This window comes from Pleurodeles waltl, chromosome 11 (assembly GCF_031143425.1).
Source record: "Pleurodeles waltl isolate 20211129_DDA chromosome 11, aPleWal1.hap1.20221129, whole genome shotgun sequence".
Classification (NCBI taxonomy): Eukaryota; Metazoa; Chordata; class Amphibia; order Caudata; family Salamandridae; genus Pleurodeles; species Pleurodeles waltl.
Genome location: NC_090450.1, coordinates 729,611,045 through 729,632,115, shown reverse-complemented (window position 1 = coordinate 729,632,115; position 21,071 = coordinate 729,611,045). Strand labels below are relative to the sequence as shown.

General features: G+C 47.3%; 1 protein-coding gene across 1 annotated transcript in view; it reads right to left on the bottom strand.

Annotated features, from left to right (window-relative positions):
- Positions 1–21,071, bottom strand: part of SNRNP200 (small nuclear ribonucleoprotein U5 subunit 200) — a 527,741-nt gene that overhangs the window by 375,126 nt on the left and 131,544 nt on the right. The window contains exons 10-13 of the mRNA XM_069214415.1: positions 20,343–20,426; positions 4,879–5,052; positions 4,398–4,535; positions 3,495–3,650 (exon numbers count right to left, since the gene is read on the bottom strand). Coding sequence (XP_069070516.1) covers positions 3,495–3,650; positions 4,398–4,535; positions 4,879–5,052; positions 20,343–20,426 — 552 coding nt within the window. The remainder of the gene's footprint in view (positions 1–3,494; positions 3,651–4,397; positions 4,536–4,878; positions 5,053–20,342; positions 20,427–21,071) is intronic.

Below are 21,071 nucleotides of genomic sequence, written 5' to 3'. Positions count from 1 at the left end.
AGCGGCGCGGGGGCGGCCGGGTGCAGTGTAGAAACAAGCGTCGGGTTCGCAATGTTAGTCTATGAGAGATCTCGGGATCTCTTCAGCGCTGCAGGCAGGCAAGGGGGGGGTTCCTCGGGGAAACCTCCACTTGGACAAGGGAGAGGGACTCCTGGGGGTCACTTCTCCAGTGAAAGTCCGGTCCTTCAGGTCCTGGGGGCTGCGGGTGCAGGGTCTCTCCCAGGCGTCGGGACTTTAGGTTCAAAGAGTCGCGGTCAGGGGAAGCCTCGGGATTCCCTCTGCAGGCGGCGCTGTGGGGGCTCAGGGGGGACAGGTTTTGGTACTCACAGTATCAGAGTAGTCCTGGGGTCCCGCCTGAGGTGTCGGATCTCCACCAGCCGAGTCGGGGTCGCCGGGTGCAGTGTTGCAAATCTCACGCTTCTTGCGGGGAGCTTGCAGGGTTCTTTAAAGCTGCTGGAAACAAAGTTGCAGCTTTTCTTGGAGCAGGTCCGCTGTCCTCGGGAGTTTCTTGTCTTTTCGAAGCAGGGGCAGTCCTCAGAGGATGTCGAGGTCGCTGGTCCCTTTGGAAGGCGTCGCTGGAGCAGGATCTTTGGAAGGCAGGAGACAGGCCGGTGAGTTTCTGGAGCCAAGGCAGTTGTCGTCTTCTGGTCTTCCTCTGCAGGGGTTTTCAGCTGGGCAGTCCTTCTTCTTGTAGTTTGCAGGAATCTAATTTTCTAGGGTTCAGGGTAGCCTTTAAATACTAAATTTAAGGGCGTGTTTAGGTCTGGGGGGTTAGTAGCCAATGGCTACTAGCCCTGAGGGTGGGTACACCCTCTTTGTGCCTCCTCCCAAGGGGAGGGGGTCACAATCCTAACCCTATTGGGGGAATCCTCCATCTGCAAGATGGAGGATTTCTAAAAGTTAGAGTCACCTCAGCTCAGGACACCTTAGGGGCTGTCCTGACTGGCCAGTGACTCCTCCTTGTTGCTTTCTTTGTTCCCTCCAGCCTTGCCGCCAAAAGTGGGGGCCGTGGCCGGAGGGGGCGGGCAACTCCACTAAGCTGGAGTGCCCTGCTGGGTTGTGACAAAGGGGTGAGCCTTTGAGGCTCACCGCCAGGTGTCACAGCTCCTGCCTGGGGGAGGTGTTAGCATCTCCACCCAGTGCAGGCTTTGTTACTGGCCTCAGAGTGACAAAGGCGCTCTCCCCATGGGGCCAGCAACATGTCTCTAGTGTGGCAGGCTGCTGGAACTAGTCAGCCTACACAGACAGTCGGTTAAGTTTCAGGGGGCACCTCTAAGGTGCCCTCTGGGGTGTATTTTGCAATAAAATGTACACTGGCATCAGTGTGCATTTATTGTGCTGAGAAGTTTGATACCAAACTTCCCAGTTTTCAGTGTAGCCATTATGGTGCTGTGGAGTTCGTGTTTGACAGACTCCCAGACCATATACTCTTATGGCTACCCTGCACTTACAATGTCTAAGGTTTTGTTTAGACACTGTAGGGGTACCATGCTCATGCACTGGTACCCTCACCTATGGTATAGTGCACCCTGCCTTAGGGCTGTAAGGCCTGCTAGAGGGGTGTCTTACCTATACTGCATAGGCAGTGAGAGGCTGGCATGGCACCCTGAGGGGAGTGCCATGTCGACTTACTCGTTTTGTCCTCACTAGCACACACAAGCTGGCAAGCAGAGTGTCTGTGCTGAGTGAGAGGTCTCCAGGGTGGCATAAGACATGCTGCAGCCCTTAGAGACCTTCCTTGGCATCAGGGCCCTTGGTACTAGAAGTACCAGTTACAAGGGACTTATCTGGATGCCAGGGTCTGCCAATTGTGGATACAAAAGTACAGGTTAGGGAAAGAACACTGGTGCTGGGGCCTGGTTAGCAGGCCTCAGCACACTTTCAATTGTAAACATAGCATCAGCAAAGGCAAAAAGTCAGGGGGCAACCATGCCAAGGAGGCATTTCCTTACACTCGTCAATTCATATAAAGCCACTCCCTGCCCCTTCAGCTCACTCTTGCAGCTTTCTACTTTCTCCCTTTGTGACGCTTTTTCGTTTTTCCGTTCCTCCTTCTTTCCCATGTGTCTTTTGCTCGCAAACAAAAGCTTGAGGCAAAAGAGTAAGCCCCAGCCCTCAAAAATAAGTGCTGGTGCTCAGCACCGGAAACAACAAGCACAAATTAAGCACTGCTTATAAATATTAACAAGGTAGGTCGTAAATCGCAACTCACTCTGACTCCATGTCATCACAGAGAGGGTGGCCTGCTGGGGTCAGCAAACCACCATATCTGATTCAATAAAAAAATGAAGCCCATTTTCTTTAAAGGAAATACAGCAGTGTTTAAAGTAAAAAGCTTTTTATTTTTTTAATGTTTCAGAGTAGGCAGTGGTTGCAAATCTCTGATCCATTACATTGTGAATGCTAATTTGGAAGTTAAGTGCTAACGTGCCCTTTCCAAACTGCAATTTCTAATGCAGTACTACTTGCAAAATGGGTTTAGTATGTAGTAAGCCAGTTAACAGTCGCAAACTCTGTAAATTATCCAGGCTTGAGATCACTAAATGCCTTAAGTCCATGTGGGTCAATGTCTTCACATAAACTGCTTCTTAGCCGGTTCTTTGCTGTATCGACCTGTATGCCTATCACTGCATCACCTGACTAAAATAAGTCATTATTTTGAAAGTGGATCAGCAGGTATCATCATCCTCACCTCCCACTACAACTGTTTTAACATGGGACCATTCTTGTCCGCAAACTAATAAAAAGGATTGAGTGCAAAGTACAGTGAAAGATTTTAGGTAAGAAGTTTTAATTTGACACATTTGGTGAGTGGATGCTTTTTGGCTGAGAGAATACTTCTCATTCATGCATGTCAACTACATCTGAAACTGCTTACACTAAAGAATGATTCACATGCTTGCACACACAGTATTGTCTTTTTATTCCAAAACACCAAAACCACCAGACACTAAAATCTCTCTGTTAATGGGGTGAACCCACATGCAGAGCAGATAAGGACTGCTCTCTCAGGAAATCACGGTTGAGAACATTAAGTATTCTACTAATGTGTGAGTGAACTAAATGTTATTTCTCTAGCAGTTACACAGATCATTGATCATTTGAACAATAATTGAAAAAGACATGGAGCAGGGTTAGATATATTAATATGCTGAAATGTTTCAAGAAGGGAGTAGTAGCTCATTAACCCACGGCTCCATCAATGCATTAGTGATTACTAGCATTAGCACAAGCGCAGCAAGCGGTAATGTGTGCTTTATGCAGTTTCAAGTCAGAAGGTCTGACTAATTCTGAGCACATTAAATATAAGGTCCAAAAAATACATAGTTGTATGGGATCGTGTCAAGTAAGGCTTTAGAAACAAGTCATTGTCAGTCCCGCATCACAACAGAATTGGTAATAATGGGACTGAGCACCAACTGACTTCTGGTAACTCTGGTGAGTTACAACCATTGATTTTGTAGGGATGTATGAAGCAGGTGCAAGCATCTCACCTTCCCAAAGCTGCCAACCATTTCTTGCACCAGAGACCTCATGGGAGCGACGTAGATTATTTTGAAGTCATCCACGTTGATGGTTCCGTCCACATTGATATGCTTCCCTATCTCACGAAGCATACACATCAAAGCCACATTGGTCTTTCCAGCACCCTGCAACACAAGAGCATGCCTAATTGGACTTGAAAGGTGCTAGGCAATGGAAAGTGATTTTCTTTTTCATGATTATCATCCGTAGTAATCTAGAGATATTCTGCCACAATGTACATTGAGGAGCTGGTACTCATGGTCTATGGAAATTTGGATCATAACTCCAGATGTAAGAAGACTTACAAAGTATGGGAAGTTACCCCCTGTACTGATGACTTGAAACTGGAGTGAGTATGACAGCAGAAGAGAGTCCTGATGTGCAGGGGATGTCTGGGACAAGGGATGATGGTGCTCAGCGTACAGCACATGAGGTAAACCTAGTGCTCTAGGGTGTCTTCTGTTTGACTTTGGGTATAGTTAAAGATGCTGCTGAAGTAAGAAACTGTACCCTGGTTGAAGGTGGTGAACTAGTTGAAGGTGGCACGGTGGCTCAAACAAGTGCAGGTCTTTAATCTGGAACAATAAGTTGAGGGGTGCTGAGCTTGTAAATGCAGTTATGCTTGAAACTGGTGCTGGGCTTTAGAGGGGTACAAGACCTGCAATTGAATGTTTTGCCCTATGAATAAAGGTGGTGCTATTTAGGTTTTTTGGGAATGAATGTCACATGACTGACTGTTGTGTTTAGGCTGGAGGAAATGATAATCCTGACTGTTCTGCTTAGGCTGGAGAAACTGCCAATGTTTCACAGAGGGGAGGTGTCAATAGCTTGCATTTTTGCAAGAGCTGAAATGGTTTAGCACAGAGTCTTACCGTTGGGGCACAAAGCAGCAGATTTTCATCTGTGTCCATGGCTGCCCTAAAAAGCTTACTCTGGATCCGGTTAAGAGTTCTGAAGCCCTCAAAGCCAGTCTGGGCATACTTTGGAAGTTTCTCAACTGGCACCATTTGCTGTGGAGAGAAAAGGAGAAGGTAAAAATGGCTGCAGCAGGGAGGCTCACCTAACCCTGGAAAAAGCTAGGCCTAAGTGACAGTGTCTAAAGGTAGAACAGGCTTCTAGGAGTTCAGCAAATTCACAAGACTTGAAGGAAGCACTTCTGACTCCGACGGGAACCTGACAACTTCTCCCACAATCACTGCAGACTTTCCCAAACATGTTCACATCAGTAGACACCTGTAACTTAGTGGAATTAGAGCCCACAAAAGAGGCATCTGTGCCAAAAGACATTGCTTAATGTTAAAATGATCCTTTTGCTCAGTGCTACCTTGTGCACAAAGTCATGAAATCACATACCTCATCAGCAGCAAAGGGTTTTGGCTTGAGAGCTGGAACATGTACTTCCTCATAGCCTTTGCGCTGTCGCCGGAAGGAGCCGTCTGGCAGTTGGCATCTCTTGTTGGCCATGAAGTGACTGCCCTGCGCAAACACCAGATCTTCTAGGTCAAGAACCTGACGTGGTGCTAGAACCTGGATAGAAGAGATTCAAGGGAGAAATAATAAAGGTAAAAACCTGCACACAGGAAAGAGGAAGAAAATCAACCATGATTACTAGAAAATAGTAGGGCACATTAAACAGAACGTGCACACATTAAAACATTAAATACAAGACAATGGACAGGGTACGTTTAACACAGTAACTAGGACGCAAGATCCCAAAAAGAAATAATTTACTTAAAACACAAAAATGAAGGAAAGCAGGTGAAATATTACAGATGACGGCATGAGAACAGACAATAAAGGGAATATAAGAAATACAAGAATGTAAAAATTCTTAAGAATGATAAGGGAGAGTCAAAAGGAATTTGGAGGGGACTGCTGCATGATGGACTGGAGGGTAGTTACTTACAGGAGGCCCTGCCAGCTGCTTTCCCTATCATGCTTCCAAAAAGGCAGTCACAAAACGGTGCTATTAGAATATCTTACATAGCAAGGTTAATATGTGATTCTTCACTGGTCGCAAAGCAGCATCTTGGTGTTTTAACAGATATTAATTTTTACCTAAATTAATGGTCGCCATTTTATCGGCTGTGTGGGCCTGCCAGAAATCAATCTTAGTTGGGTTGGTTATGAGACCTCACCAAGTAAGACTGAAACTACTCTGTATGAGGTCCAGTTAGGTTACATTAATTGAAATCTTAGACCAGTCCTGGCTAGCTGTGGCACAGAGCAGCCAGGCTTGACTCTATGGAAATACGTGAAAAACAATGAGAAGTACCAAAACAGTTGTAGGAAGCTGGCTCTTTATATTGTGGACCAAAACCAGGTACACTGTGTAAAGAGCCCAGGAAAACACGTATTGGTTTACAGAGGCACAAATGACAACACTAAATGCTCTATGTGGTAGAGTCGTCGAGCAGTTTAGGCTTGTCAGAGGGTAGTGCTAAGCATCTGTTGTACACAGAGGCAATTTATGAGACAAACTCAAAGAATAAATCTGAGTCTAATTTAGAAAAAAAAAAAAACATTTTATGTACATTTTGATACCAAGAACTTCATTATCAAGTAAGTACTTTTTTAAAATATCGATTTTTACAGGTAAGTAAAATGTTCACTTAAATGCGTATTTATGCAGCACTGCTTTCCTTTCAGGGAAAAGGCACATGTTGCATACAGGTATTTATGGTCGGTTTCCTTCGAGACTTAGGGTTATGGGGGCCAAGGTCCAAAGTACCATCAGCAGTTACTTGTTGCCTGCCCTGGGGCATCCAGGTGCTGCGGTGCTCGTCTGGTTGGTAGCTTTGCGTGCTATGCCAGTGGAAAGAAGGGGGGCACCTAGAAATAGGCTGCAAGGGGGACTTGGGGACAAGTCCGGGAGCTACCTAAGGGGGGCTCAGGTCTCAAGGATCTTTGGAGCAAGAAAGCACAGTCTGTTCTCGGGTTACTGGGCTGTGGTGCTCGGGTGCAGAGTAGATAGATCAGCTGGGCTGGGTGCCTCAAAGGCCCTCGCAGTTGTCAGTCACACTGGTTAAGGGTACAAAATCAGGACAGGAAATGGGTCTCTCTGGTGCAGACGTTCCTCGGCGGCTGCTCAGTCTCAGTGCAGTGGGAGTCTGGATTGGACTCAAACAGGCTTGGCTTGGTGCAAGGGGTCTGTACCCCATCTACTGGTGCTGTGCAGCTCTGGTTGCTCCTTGTGTCTTCACACTTGGTGGGTCGACAGGTCTGACATTCAGGGGCACAGGTACTTCTCCCTGGGCGGTTACACCATGGGGTTGACCGGGGCAACTGTAAGACGATGGACCGGACTCTGCTGCTTCAGTGCCTGCGGACCGCAGCGGACTAGCTCCTCTACTCCAAGGGAGATTGCTGACAATTTGCGAAGGACTGGCAGTCTACCTGGGTTCTTGGCAGATAAAGGACGAGCCACTTTGTCGCAATTGTTGAGACTGGTGCAGGCTGACATAGTTTGGTGCAAGAAGTCCAAGGCAAGTCTTCTGTTCTCACGGCTCTTCTTTGTCCTTTTCTTCTGGACCCGTTGAATCTAAGTTCCTGGCATCAGGGGTGTTCTCAATTTAGGGGTGTTAAGGGGATTGACAGGTAGTAGCAAATGGGCTGCTTAGCTTTAGGGTGACTACTCTATATGACCACTTCAGGGAACAGTCCCCCAAACTACCTAATTTTCCTGCCTGTCCTGGGGCCAAAAGATGCAGGGGGGGGGGGGGGGGGGGGGAGGGGGGGGTGCCAAGGTCACAAAACAAAGGCGTCAGAGGCCTTTTCAAGCCTCCTGTCTTGATATGCTGATAACCAGCTACCCTACTTGTAGGGGGTGATAACACCTCCCCCAAGATCAGGCTTTGCTTCCTACCTCAGAGAGCAGGGGGCAGAAGTGTGTGTGTGTGTGTGTGTGTGTGTGTGTGTGTGTGTGTGTGTGTGTGTGTGTGTGTGTGTGTGTGTGTGTGTGTGTGTGTGTGTGTGTGTGTGTGTGTGTGTGTGTGTGTGTGTGTGTGTGTGTGTGTGTGTGTGTGTGTGTGTGTGTGTGTGTGTGTGTGTGTGTGTGTGTGTGTGTGTGTGTGTGTGTGTGTGTGTGTGTGTGTGTGTGTGTGTGTGTGTGTGTGTGTGTTTTCATAAATCCAAGACTAGAATCAGTGTGGGCTTATTTTGATACCAAACCTCTTGGGTTTCAGTGAGGCCATTTTGTAGCAGGGGAAATTGAAATTACCAGTGTCCAGCACATACTATAATGGATTCCCAGTACACTTGTAATATCTAAGAATTGATTTAGACATCACAGGGACATATCTGCTTATGTACAAAAGTCCACACATGTAATATAGTGCACCCTGACTTAGGGCTGTATGGCGGTGCGCCATACTGTGTTTTCACTATCCACTGCACCATGTCACATACCCTGCAATAGCAGTTGGCATGAGTGTGCAGAAGGGTCCCTTAGGGTGGCACAATACATGCTACAGCCTTTAAGGACCCTCCTTAGTACCCATGTGTAGGAAAGTACCCTCTTTTTGGCATGGTTACCCCCACTTTCAGATGTGCTTAGACTGTCTTCACTGGGATCCTGCTAACAAGGACCCCAGTGATTGTGCTCTCCCCCTCCAAATTTGGTTACCTATGACCTTTGTGCACTCCACAATTGGCATACTGGTGTCCCCTTTTAAGTCCCTAGTATATGGTACCTGGGTACCCAGGGTCCTTTGGTCCAGGGATGCCCACTAAATACTGTATTTAGTGGTGTTTTAGGGTGTAGGAAGTTGGCTCTGTATGCACTATTTCAAAGTAAGGAATAGTATGCACAGAGTCCAAGGGTTCCCCTTAGAGGTAAGATAGTGGCAAAAAGAGATAATATTAATGCTCTATTTTGTGGTAGTGTGGTCGAGCAGTTGGCTTATCAAAGGAGTAGTGTTAAGCATTTGTTGTACATACACAGGCAATAAATGAGGAACACACACTCAAAGACAATTCCAGGCCAATAGGTTTTTGTATAGAAAAATATATTTTCTTAGTTTATTTTAAGAACCACAGGTTCAAGATTTACATGTAATACTTCAAATGAAAGGTATTGCAGGTAGGTACTTTAGGAACTTTGAATCATCAAAATAGCATACACAGTTTTCAAATAAATCACATATAACTATTTTAAAACTAGACAGTGCAATTTTCACAGTTCCTGGGGGAGGTAAGTTATTGTTAGTTCTCGCAGGTAAGTAAACCACCTACGGGGTTCAGATTGGGGTCCAAAGAAGCCCACCGTTGGGGGTTCAGAGCAACCCCAAAGTTACCACACCAGCAGCTCAGGGCCGATCAGGTACAGAGTTCAAAGTGGTGCCCAAAACACATAGGCTTCAATGGAGAAGGGGGTGCCCCGGTTCCAGTCTGCCAGCAGGTAAGTACAAGCGTCTTCGGAGGTCAGACCAGGGGGGTTTTGTAGGGCACCGGGGGGGACACAAGTCAGAACAGAAAGTACACCCTCAGCAGCACGGGGCGGCCGAGTGCAGTGTGCAAACACGCGTCGGGTTTTCAATAGGTTTCAATGAGAGACCACGGGGTCTCTTCAGCGATGCAGGCAGGCAGGCAAGGGGGGGGGGGGCTCCTCGGGGTAGCCACCACCTGGGCAAGGGAGAGGGCCTCCTGGGGGTCACTCCTGCACTGGAGTTCCGATCCTTCACGTCCTGGGGGCTGCGGGTGCAGGCTCTTTTCCAGGCGTCGGGATTTTGGACTCAGACAGTCACGGTCAGGGGGAGCCTCGGGATTCCCTCTGCAGGCATCGCTGTGGGGGCGCAGGGGGGACAACTTTGGTTACTCACAGTCTTGGAGTCGCCTGGGGGTCCTCCCAGTAGCGTTGTTTCTTCACCAGTCGAGTCGGGGTCGCCGGGTGCAGTGTTCCAAGTCTCACGCTTCTGGCAGGGATTGCAGGGGTCTTTAAAGCTGCTCTTCTGGAGACAAAGTTGCAGTCTTTGTTGAACAGGGCCGCTGTTCTCGGGAGTTTCTTGGTCTTTTTAGAGCAGGGCAGTCCTCTGAGGATTCAGAGGTCGCTGGTCCTGGGGAAAGCGTCGCTGGAGCAGTTTTCTTCCGAAGGGGGGAGACAGGCCGGTAGGGCTGGGGCCAAAGCAGTTGGTGTCTTCGTCTTCTCTGCAGGGTTTTTCAGCTCAGCAGTCCTCTTCTTCTTAAGTTGCAGGAATCTGATTTCCTAGGTTCTAGGGAGCCCCTAAATACTGAATTTAGGGGTGTGTTTAGGTCTGGGAGGGCAGTAGCCAATGGCTACTGTCCTTGAGGGTGGGTACACCCTCTTTGTGCCTCCTCCCTGAGGGGAGGGGGGCACATCCCTAATCCTATTGGGGGAATCCTCCATCTGCAAGATGGAGGATTTCTAAAAGTCAGAGTCACCTCAGCTCAGGATGCCTTAGGGGCTGTCCTGATTGGCCAGTGACGACTCCTTGTTTTTCTCATTATCTCTCCTGGACTTGCCGCCAAAAGTGGGGGCTGGGTCCAGGGGGGCGGGCATCTCCACTAGCTGGAGTGCCCTGGGGCATTGTAACACGAAGCTTGAGCCTTTGAAGCTCACTGCTAGGTGTTACAGTTCCGGCAGGGTGTGAAGCACCTCCACCCAGAGCAGGCTTTGTTTCTGTCCTCAGAGAGCACAAAGGCCCTCACCACATGGGGTCAGAAACTCGTCTCTCAGCAGCAGGCTGGAACAGACCAGTCAGTCCTGCACTGAGCAATTGGGTAAAATACAGGGGACATCTCTAAGATGCCCTCTGTGTGCATTTTTTAATAAATCCAACACTGGCATCAGTGTGGGTTTATTATTCTGAGAAGTTTGATACTAAACTTCCCAGTATTCAGTGTAGCCATTATGGAGCTGTGGAGTTCGTTTTTGACAGACTCCCAGACCATACACTCTTATGGCTACCCTGCACTTACAATGTCAAAGGTTTTGTTTAGACACTGTAGGGGCATAGTGCTCATGCACCTATGCCCTCACCTGTGGTATAGTGCACCATGCCTTAGGGCTGTAAGGGCTGCTAGAGGGGTGATTTACCTATGCCACAGGCAGTGTGAGGTTGGCATGGCACCCTTAGGGGAGTGCCATGTCGACTTAGTCATTTTATCCCCACTAGCACACACAAGCTGGCAAGCAGTGTGTCTGTGCTGAGTGAGGGGTCCCCAGGGTGGCATAAGATATGCATGCAGCCCTTAGAGACCTTCCCTGGCATCAGGGACCTTGGTACCAGGGGTACCAGTTACAAGGGACTTACCTGGATGCCAGGGTGTGCCAATTGTGGAAACAATGGTACATTTTAGGTGAAAGAACACTGGTGCTGGGGCCTGATTAGCAGGGTCCCAGCACACTTCTCAGTCAAGTCAGCATCAGTATCAGGCAAAAAGTGGGGGGTAACTGCAACAGGGAGCCATTTCTTTACATAGGGGCAACCTGGTAATGACCAATGGGTTATCTACCTTAGGGTGGCTACACCCACTAAGTGACAATTTCCTGTGGAGAGGGGGTCACTTCCCTATACCTGATTGTTTGATATCAAATATGTCGGACTCATACCCCAATACTGTTGCCAGTATTGGTTGCATGATTCCATGCACGAGGGCTCCTTAGAGGATCCCTGAGTATTGTTCCTACTAGTCTTTCAGGGTTTGCAGGCAGCCCCCTGTTGCAGACCCTAAGACAGGTATCTGCCCTCCTGCTGCTTGACCAGCTCAGGCAGAGGAAGGCAGAACAAAGGATTTCCTGTGGGGGAGGGGAGGCACCACCCTCTCCCTTGGAAATAGGTGTTACAAGAATTGGGAGGGGTAGCGTCCCAAAGCCACCAGTTTACTTTGAATGGCACATTTGGTGCCCTCTTTGCATAAACCGCTTTTCACCAGCTCAGGGACCCCCAGTCCCTGCTCTGGTGCGAAACTGAACGAAGGAAAGGGAAGTGACCACTCCCCTGTACGTCACTACTCCAGGGGTGGTGCCTTGAGCTCCACCAGGTGGACATTTGAAATCAAGATGGGCAGAAGGCCCTGGGAGCATCTGAGTGGGCAGGACAGGCAGGGGACGTCAGAGACCCCTTTTAGGGCTATTTAGGGACTCCATTGCAGGTGAGTCCCCAGATTCGATGTGCAAGACTCCATCAGGACTCCTCTACATTGTTTACTTCTGCTCCTGGCCACTGGAACCACAACTGGACACTTCAGGAACCGACAAGACTGCAACTCCTGAAACGACCTTGCCTTGCAACACTGTTTCCCCGGTTCCTTCCAGCAACTGCATCATTTCCTTCAGACTTGAGATGCACTAAAAAGCAAGAAGGAATCTCCCTTGGAGTGAAGGAGTCACTCCTTGTACTGCCATTTGTTAAATTTTGTTTTGACCAATGACTTTGTGTTTCACCACTGCGCATATTAGTTGCTCAATGTTCACCAGTAGCACATGGTATGTTTTGTTCAGTTGAGCCGCCTATGGGCTTTGACATGGCATTAGCCATTACTTTCAGTTTAGCCGCCTATGGGCTTTGACATTGCATTAGCCATTACATTCTGTATTCTGCCTATTGGCTTTGACATGCTGTATCCAGTCTAGCCGCCTATTGGCTTTGACATGATGTATTCAATTTAGCTGCCTATTGACTTTGACATGCTATTAGATATTCTGCCTATTGGCTTTGACATGATATCATATGTTACACTTTGTATTCAGCTCCGCTGCCTATTGGCTTTGACATGATCTTATACATTGCATTTTGTATTCAGCTCAGCTGCCTATTGGCTTTGACATGATATCATATGTTACATTTTGTATTCAGCTTAACTGCCTATTGGCTTTGACATGATCTTATACATTGCATTTTGTATTCAGCTCAGCTGCCTATTGGCTTTGACATGATATTATACATTGCATTTTATATTCAGCTCAGCTGCCTATTGGCTTTGACATGATATTATACATTGCATTTTGTATTCAGCTCAGCTGCCTATTGGCTTTGACATGACACTAGACATTGCATTTGATATTTAGGTTAGCTGCCTATTGCCTTTAACATGACATTGCATTTGATACTTAGGTTAGCTGGCTATTGCCTTTAACGTGGAGTTAGATCTTGCAGTTGAGAATCCAAGCTGTATTTTTCCAAGCTGTGTTTTTGCACCAGAGAACCAAGATGTTTTTCTCACAGTAGACTAGACATGATAAGAGAGAGTACATGGGTGTTGTTTTCTCTTCGCTTGAGCTTGGGAACAGGAGTAGTCTTGGAGACCTGGCCAGTCTCCAAAAGGCTTGCTCAGTTTCCCAGGTCTGAGAGGAGGGGGCACACCTTTGTAACGAATGTAACAGGCTGCAGAGAGTCAGATTCGAATCTGCCGGACCTCGTGCTGGAGCTTGGCGCAGTCTGCCAGCAATCCCGTGTGGGTAGATGAATCTCTCTTTCTCGCGGCTGACAGGGGTCATCAGCTTGCAGACCTTAGAAAGATGAAGCTGTAGATAGGTTCCCACACGGTGAAGTATTTGTTTTGCTTTGCATTCAATATCTTATAAATATAACCTGCTGTGTATATTGCAAACTGATATATTTTGTTTGATTAACGCGGACTTGAAAGCTACTAATTCGTCATTCATAAATATTGTGGTTGGGGAAGAATTAACAACAATAAAAGTCTTCTTTGACCTCAGAAGTGCATTTCTGTTGTGTTATGTTAGTGCTTAGAAACTAAATAAGAGGAAAGCACTACACTCCTATGCATCTGCAGGCACCTACAGCAATGCTGTTCGGCTGAGTGGATCTGCTCCCTTGTGGAACTGCATGGATCCTGCATCACAGGTGGTGGTCTGGCATGGTCCTTTTGGTCCTCTCAGCCCACTGTCCAACTTGAGAGGCGGTGAGCCCTTGCCTCTCCTTGCAGGACACTACCCCTGTGCATCACGACTGTTGCAGCAACCACGGCTTATTGTCTCCTGCTCCAAGGCATCTTCAGGCTCTGAGTAGCCCCCGCCTCCAGCACTTTATCCTTCGAAGGACAGTTTCCTCTCTGGTGCTCCAGCGATGTGGACTCCTCCCCAGGTGTGCTGATTGGGCTTCACTGCAACTTACTGTGCCTGCTGCCGGTGGGTTGCCTGTGGGGGCTGCAACTGCTTCTGCTGGCTCTTCCAACTGCTGAGAGTCAGCCTGGACTCCCCTCCAAGGGTAGAGTCCCCTGGACCTTGCTGGTCATCTACAGTCTTGCAACTCTTCTTTTGCCTTTTCATGCATTTGCCAATGCTGATCACCTGTGACACGACGACTGACATGGGACACCATCTGCACCACTCAAAGGACATCTCTGCAGCTCTTGGACACCACAGCTAGTCTCCTTCTTCCCCCATCGACCCGGATCTTCATCCACAGAAGGGCGGGTAGTGGCTCCTGCCTCGATTGGACACTCCATTGCGGACTGGACTCTATCCCCTTCTCTTGCAGGTCCTCTTCTTCCAGAATCTACCTTTGGTTTCTTCTGGTCTGGTCCTGTTCTTGCACAATCCAATTTCTCAGTCCTCTTGTTAGTCCTTGGGAAAACCAGGTACTTACCTCTGCTCTACAGATCACTAAGGTACTCACCTCTTGGGGTCCTGAGTTCTCCCAGATCCCCTCTAACTACTCCATACCTTTGGGTGGGGGACCTCACTTCACATTCCACTATTTTAGTATATGGTTTGGCCCTCCCCTAGGGCCCTAGCTATTTTCGACATTTCTTGCCAATGCTTGTTGTTTCTATGCTAATTTCTGATTGCTTTTGTATGTGTGTATACTTACCTCCAGTTCGGGGAGTGGGGGGGCTGCCTATAAGTAATATAGTGTAGTGTTACTGTAATAAAGTACTTTTATTTTTGTAACACTTTACGGTTCCTTTCACGTGTGATAAGTTACTGTGTGATTGCATAAGCTTTGCATGTCTCCTAGATAAGTCTTGGCTGCTTATCCACAGTTACCTCTAGAGAGCCATGGCTTCCTAGACACCATCTTCATTCACGTACATGGGTTGCTTGGACCTGGTATAAGGTGCCAACACCATAGGTGTCCAAACACATATCGTTTACTAGGGACTTACAGGGGTGCTAAAGGTATTGCCAACTGGGGAACAACTGCACAGTTTAGGAGATCTGGCACTGGGGACCTGGTAAGCCAGAACCCAGCACACTTTGTTCAAAATAGCATTAAATACCAGGTAAAAAGTGTGTGTGTGTTGGGGGTGTCAAAAAGGGGCACTTTCCTACAAGACTGAGTAAGTCAACAAGGCAAAACAATAAAAATCCCACTCAAATTTATAAAGATAGTATAAAATTTACAGAGCAAGCATACATAAAAATGGCAAAAATCGGATAGTGGAACCAGAGTTGTAATATTTTAAGGGGTCGTATAGTTTTATTGTGCCAAAAAGCACATTGCCCCCAATTGCAGGTATCTGTTTGTGCAAGACTTAGTCAAAGTCAAATGTTAAGGCTGATCACAATAGAGTGTGGGGCGAATATAGAGACCAGGTTAGTTCTGGTGAAAAACTGACCCAACTTAGATTCTTTGGTGGAGGATGTTTGTCAGTGGGATTGCTGCCAGCTGAATCTGATGAAGGGCCCGACAGCAGAGTGCCGCTCAGCATTGGTCCTTGTGAAATCCGCCATGTTGGGACTTACAAAACTTTCTGAAAGTAGAGCTGCTTTCAGCAGGGCAAAGAGAAGGTAGCAGATGCTGTTCAGCAGTGGTCACGTGGTAGCCTCTGTTTTTTTTAGGAAGAAGTTCTGAGAATGTTTCTGTAAGGAAATGCCTCCTTGGCATGGTTACCCCCTGACTTTTTGCCTTTGCTGATGCTATGTTTTGAATTGAAAGTGTGCTGAGGCCTGCTAACCAGGCCCCAGCACCAGTGTTCTTTCCCTAACCTGTACTTTTGTATCCACAATTGGCACACCCTGGCATCCAGGTAAGTCCCTTGTAACTTGTACCTCTGGTACCAAGGGCCCTGATGCCAGGGAAGGTCTCTAAGGGCTGCAGCATGTCTTATGCCACCCTGGAGACCCCTCACTCAGCACAGACACACTGCTTACCAGCTTGTGTGTGCTAGTGAGAACAAAATGAGTAAGTCGACATGGCACTCCCCTCAGGGTGCCATGCCAGCCTCTCACTGCCTATGCAGTACAGGTAAGACACCCCTCTAGCAGGCCTTACAGCCCTAAGGCAGGGTGCACTATACCATAGGTGAGGGCACCAGTGCATGAGCACTGTGCCCCTACAGTGTCTAAGCCAAACCTTAGACATTGTCAGTGCAGGGTAGCCATAAGAGTATATGGTCTGGGAGTCTGTCAAACACGAACTCCACAGCACCATAATGGCTACACTGAAAACTGGGAAGTTTGGTATCAAACTTCTCAGCACAATAAATGCACACTGATGCCAGTGTACATTTTATTGTAAAATACACCTCAGAGGGCACCTTAGAGGTGCCCCCTGAAACCTAAACCGACTATCTGTGTAGGCTGACTGGTTCCAGCAGCCTGCCACACTAGAGACATGTTGCTGGCCCCATGGGGAGAGTGCCTTTGTCACGCTGAGGCCAGTAACAAAGCCTGCACTGGGTGGAGATGCTAACACCTCCCCCAGGCAGGAGCTGTAACACCTGGCGGTGAGCCTCAAAGGCTCACCCCTTTGTTCCAGCACCGCAGGACACTCCAGCTAGTGGAGTTGCCCGCCCCCTCCGGCCACGGCCCCCACTTTTGGCGGCAAGGCCGGAGAAAATAATGAGAACAACAAGGAGGAGTCACTGGCCAGTCAGGACAGCCCCTAAGGTGTCCTGAGCTGAAGTGACTCTAACTTTTAGAAATCCTCCATCTTGCAGATGGAGGATTCCCCCAATAGGATTAGGGATGTGACCCCCTCCCATTGGGAGGAGGCACAAAGAGGGTGTACTCACCCTCAGGGCTAGTAGCCATTGGCTACTAACCCCCCCAGACCTAAACACGCCCTTAAATTTAGTATTTAAGGGCTTCCCTGAACCTAGGAAAACAGATTCCTGAAACTACAAGAAGAAGAGGACTGCTGAGCTGAAAAATCCCTGCAGAGGAAGAACAGAAGACACCAACTGCCTTGGCCCCAGACTTACCGGCCAGTCTCCTGCCTTCCAAAGAAACCTGCTCCAGCGACGCTTTCCAAGGGACCAGCGACCTCTGAATCCTCCGAGGACTGCCCTGCTTCAAGAAAGACAAGAAACTCCCGAGGACAGCGGCACTGCTCCAAAAGAACTGCAACTTTGTTTCAAGGAGCAGATTGAAAGATCCCTGCAACTCCCCGCAAGAAGCGTGAGACTTGCAACACTGCACCCGGCGACCCCGACTCGACTGGTGGAGAACCAACACTTCAGGGAGGACCCTCCGGCGACTCCAAGACTGTGAGTAACCAAAGTTGTCCCCCCTGAGCCCCCACAGCGACGCCTGCAGAGGGAATCCTGAGGCTCCCCCTGACCGCGACTGCCTGAACTCCATTTCCCGATGCCTGGTAAAGACTCTGCACCCGCAGCCCCCAGCACCTGAAGGAACGGAACTCCTGTGCAGGAGTGACCCCCAGGAGGCCCTCTCCCTTGCCCAGGTGGTGGCTACCCAGAGGAGCCCCCCCCTTGCCTGCCTGCAACGCTGAAGAGATCCCTTGATCTCTCATAGGAAACCATTGAAAACCCGACGCGTGTTTGCACACTGCACCCGGCCGCCCCCGCGCTGCTGAGGGTGTACTTTTTGTGCTGACTTGTGTCCCCACCGGTGCCCTACAAAACCCCCCTGGTCTGCCCTCCGAAGACGCGGGTACTTACCTGCTGGCAGACTGGAACCGGGGCACCCCCTTCTCTCCATTGAAGCCTATGCGTTTTGGGCACCACTTTGACCTCTGCACCTGACCGGCCCTGAGCTGCTGGTGTGGTGACTTTGGGGTTGCTCTGAACCCCCAACGGTGGGCTACCTTGGACCCAAAACTGAAACCTGTAAGTAACTTACTTACCTGTTAAAACTAACATTACTTTACCTCCCCCAGGAACTGTGAAAATTGCACTAAGTGTCCACTTTTAAAACAGCTTATTGTGTTTTATGTAAAAAGTATACATGCTAATGTAATGATTCAAAGTTCCTAAAGTACTTACCTGCAATACCTTTCAAATGAGATATTACATGTAGAATTTGAACCTGTGGTTCTTAAAATAAACTAAGAAAATATATTTTTCTATAACAAAACCTATTGGCTGGATTTGTCTCTGAGTGTGTTTTCCTCATTTATTGCCTGTGTGTATGTACAACAAATGCTTAACACTACTCCTTGGATAAGCCTACTGCTCGACCACACTACCACAAAATAGAGCATTAGTATTATCTCTTTTTGCCACTATCTTACCTCTAAGGGGAACCCTTGGACTCTGTGCATGCTATTCCTTACTTTGAAATAGCACATACAGAGCCAACTTCCTACAGTTTCCAAAAGTCCATGCTTGCAATCTTGAGGGGGGGCAGGGGTTAAACTAACCCCACTCAAGGCTCCAGGACCTTTTGAGCACAATTTGGAGAGTTAGGACTCAATCTCCCATAGGCCACCAGCAGGGCCCAGGGCAAATCTAGTCAGAACTGGTCAGCAGGGCTCTTCTTTGTAGCAGACATCTTGCAGCCTTTGTGTTCCTGAAGCTTGACAGGAGGTTAGTCAACTAGCCCTTGGCGTTCACTCTTATGTCTTGGGTTCAAGTGGGTTTCTCTCCACAAGAAAAACAGCAGGCTCAGTCTTTTTTCTGAGTTCTAGTTCTTTGGTTCAGCAGGTGCAGTCCTCCTCCTGTTTTTCACAGGCCTAGCACTGTTCTGAAGAAGGTAGCCAGGAGTGCCACATTTATGCCTGCGTGGGGGAAACCCCCTAACTAATATAGTTGCAATTCCCATAGGTAACCCTACCCACTCATATCACTTTATTACGGTTTTGGCACTAAACAATCAGATTTTGTATCACTCTGCCAAAACTCGAGATGTCAGAATCTTTCATCCCTTGGTCAGAGCTGTAGGAACACCTGTGAGGGGTGTATCTAAGGAAATGAGGAACACCCATAGAAAAAAGAAAATAAAAAGTTCGGGGACAGAACCCCCCCCCCCCCGAACTGTCACTACTTGGACAATGGCTGAGGGTGGCCGAAGTATTAGTTACATCAACCTTTGGCAGGGGATGCCCCATTAAAGCTTGTCCAGGTGGTGGTCACATTGCCCCAGCCCATCCTGTCAGGAGGCGTTCACACTTCCTCCCAGCCAACGGCCTTTTGTTCCATTTCCTGAGAAAGAATACACAACTCCCTGCAGGCTGCTAGGTGAGAGTTGGGGGATTATCCTTGAAAGGGCTACTATAGGCTTAAGGCAGGAAAATGACAACTTTCTAAAAGTTGAATTTTCAAACAGTAATTTTAAATCCAACTTTAGCTTCAGTTTGGATTTTCAATTTATATTATTTTGAGTGGTTGAACCATTGTTTTAGCTATTGCCAAGCAAACTTAAGTTACACATTATAAAGTGTTATAATGTAAATCCGGACTTTTTCATGGGAGAGCTAGCCTTGCCATAGTGAAAAACAACTTTGCAGATTTTTCACTGTCAGGACATGTAAACGTTAAATACACGTACTACTTTTTAAATAGCATGTATCATTCTCTCTGGAAATTTAGGGCCTAGCTTAGGGGTGATCTGTAAGTATTAAAAAGACAGGTTTGGACCTGGCTAACGTTTCATTTGGACAGGTCGAATTTGCAAATGTAATGCTGCCATGTTATGCTTAATTGCATGCCTATAGTCACTGTGTCACCTTAGGGATGGCACAATCAGTCCTGCAGCCCTGTGTACAGAGTACCATAGACTAAAGACCTACTGGTAAGTTAAATATGCTAATCAGGTATTAAACAATTGCACATACAGTTTAAGGGTCAGAGCACATACAATGGGAGCTAGATACAGCACTCCAGTGTCTAGAGTCAGTAAACAAGCACTAAATCTATCCAAAAAAGGGAGGGCGGGGGGAGACGTGGGGTGATCCTCGAAAAGGCCCTTTCATCATAATAACGGTGAACACAGGTAATGGCAAAGGACACATCATAGCTGCAAATAAACTACCATGCCTAGTTGTAGGCCTGGAGATTGTCATAACAGTGTTTCATGAAGGACATATTTTGCGTTACCCAAAGAGTGAACTTGCATGCTAATGGATGCCAGGTTCTAACACACATAGTATAGCAATCATATGATAGGAACTCCTTTGGGTGTGTGTCTTATTAGTTGCTGTAGTTCTCCCAGAATTCAAAGCCTGGTTCTTGTTACATATTTTAACAGTTTAACAGCTCGCTCCTTGCTGATTTTGAATTGAGCTTCATACTATGTGTGCCTTTATTAGAGTAATTTGAGACCCCCCCCCCCCAAGACCCCCACCCCCCTCCCAAAAAAAACTTACTTTTAGAAATTCAAGACAATGTATCCACAAAAACTTTGCTATGTCCCGTTTTAGAAGAGAACTAGTCAGTGGGCATTCCCTAAGCTTGTGGCTAAAGGAGAAATAGTTGCTGGAGAGTCTGTCATGCTTTACTTTAAGTGTAATCCTGATGATGTAATCCAGATTAAATGCCACAACCTTCAATAGCTAACAGTACGGGACACACAAATACCCTCAAACTGTATAAAACAGATGAACCTTCAATTGTACGGAACTCCCAACTCAGCTCTAAGAAATCTTAACGGATTATCAAACCAGGGAGTGGCATTGCTTGTTTTAATACATAACAATCTGTGTTCATACCTCTCCTGCTTGCTCCAGATCCATAGCCTCCAAATCATTGTCCACCCGGGACTGACGAACACGCTCTCTGCGAGATCGTTCCTCCTGCCAACCATGAACAAAGGTTATTACCAAAAAAGAAAGGAAGAAGCTTATAAGCAAGCAGCTACGTTTGCTGGCAACAACCTTGATATACTACCATCTAAAAACAACAGTTGTGGAGCTTTCTTTATCTTCTGCTATGCATTGCCGAGTTACATCACTTTCTGCTAGCCTGAATATATAAGCTAAAGAAGAGCGGCTTGGTCTTGTCTAACTCATTAACAAACATCTTTGGACGTATTACTCTTGAAATATGTGTAACTCTAAGGAAAAAAATGCGGATTAGTAAAAGATAATGAAGAGAGAAGGAATTAGGGTATATGATGCAGTTGCCATATTTTCACGTGAAACAACCCGCACTTCCTGTGGTGCATGACATGGCTGAATTTAGCTAAAATAAGTTAACCTGGCATTTCAAAAGCCCTGATTTCATGGTCTACACGGGCCTAGAGCGACATCTGGATCTATGTTCCAACTATAATAGTTCAGTGTTCTGAACATTAACTTAAGCAAAATAATCATAATGTTAGTTAAAATGGGTTGTTTTTATGTCTGAAAAGTCTTAGCCAGCTCATTTGAAACTGTATGAGAATACGATTACTTAGGAACAAAAATGTCAGCCAATGGATCATGGCCATCACAAATGCA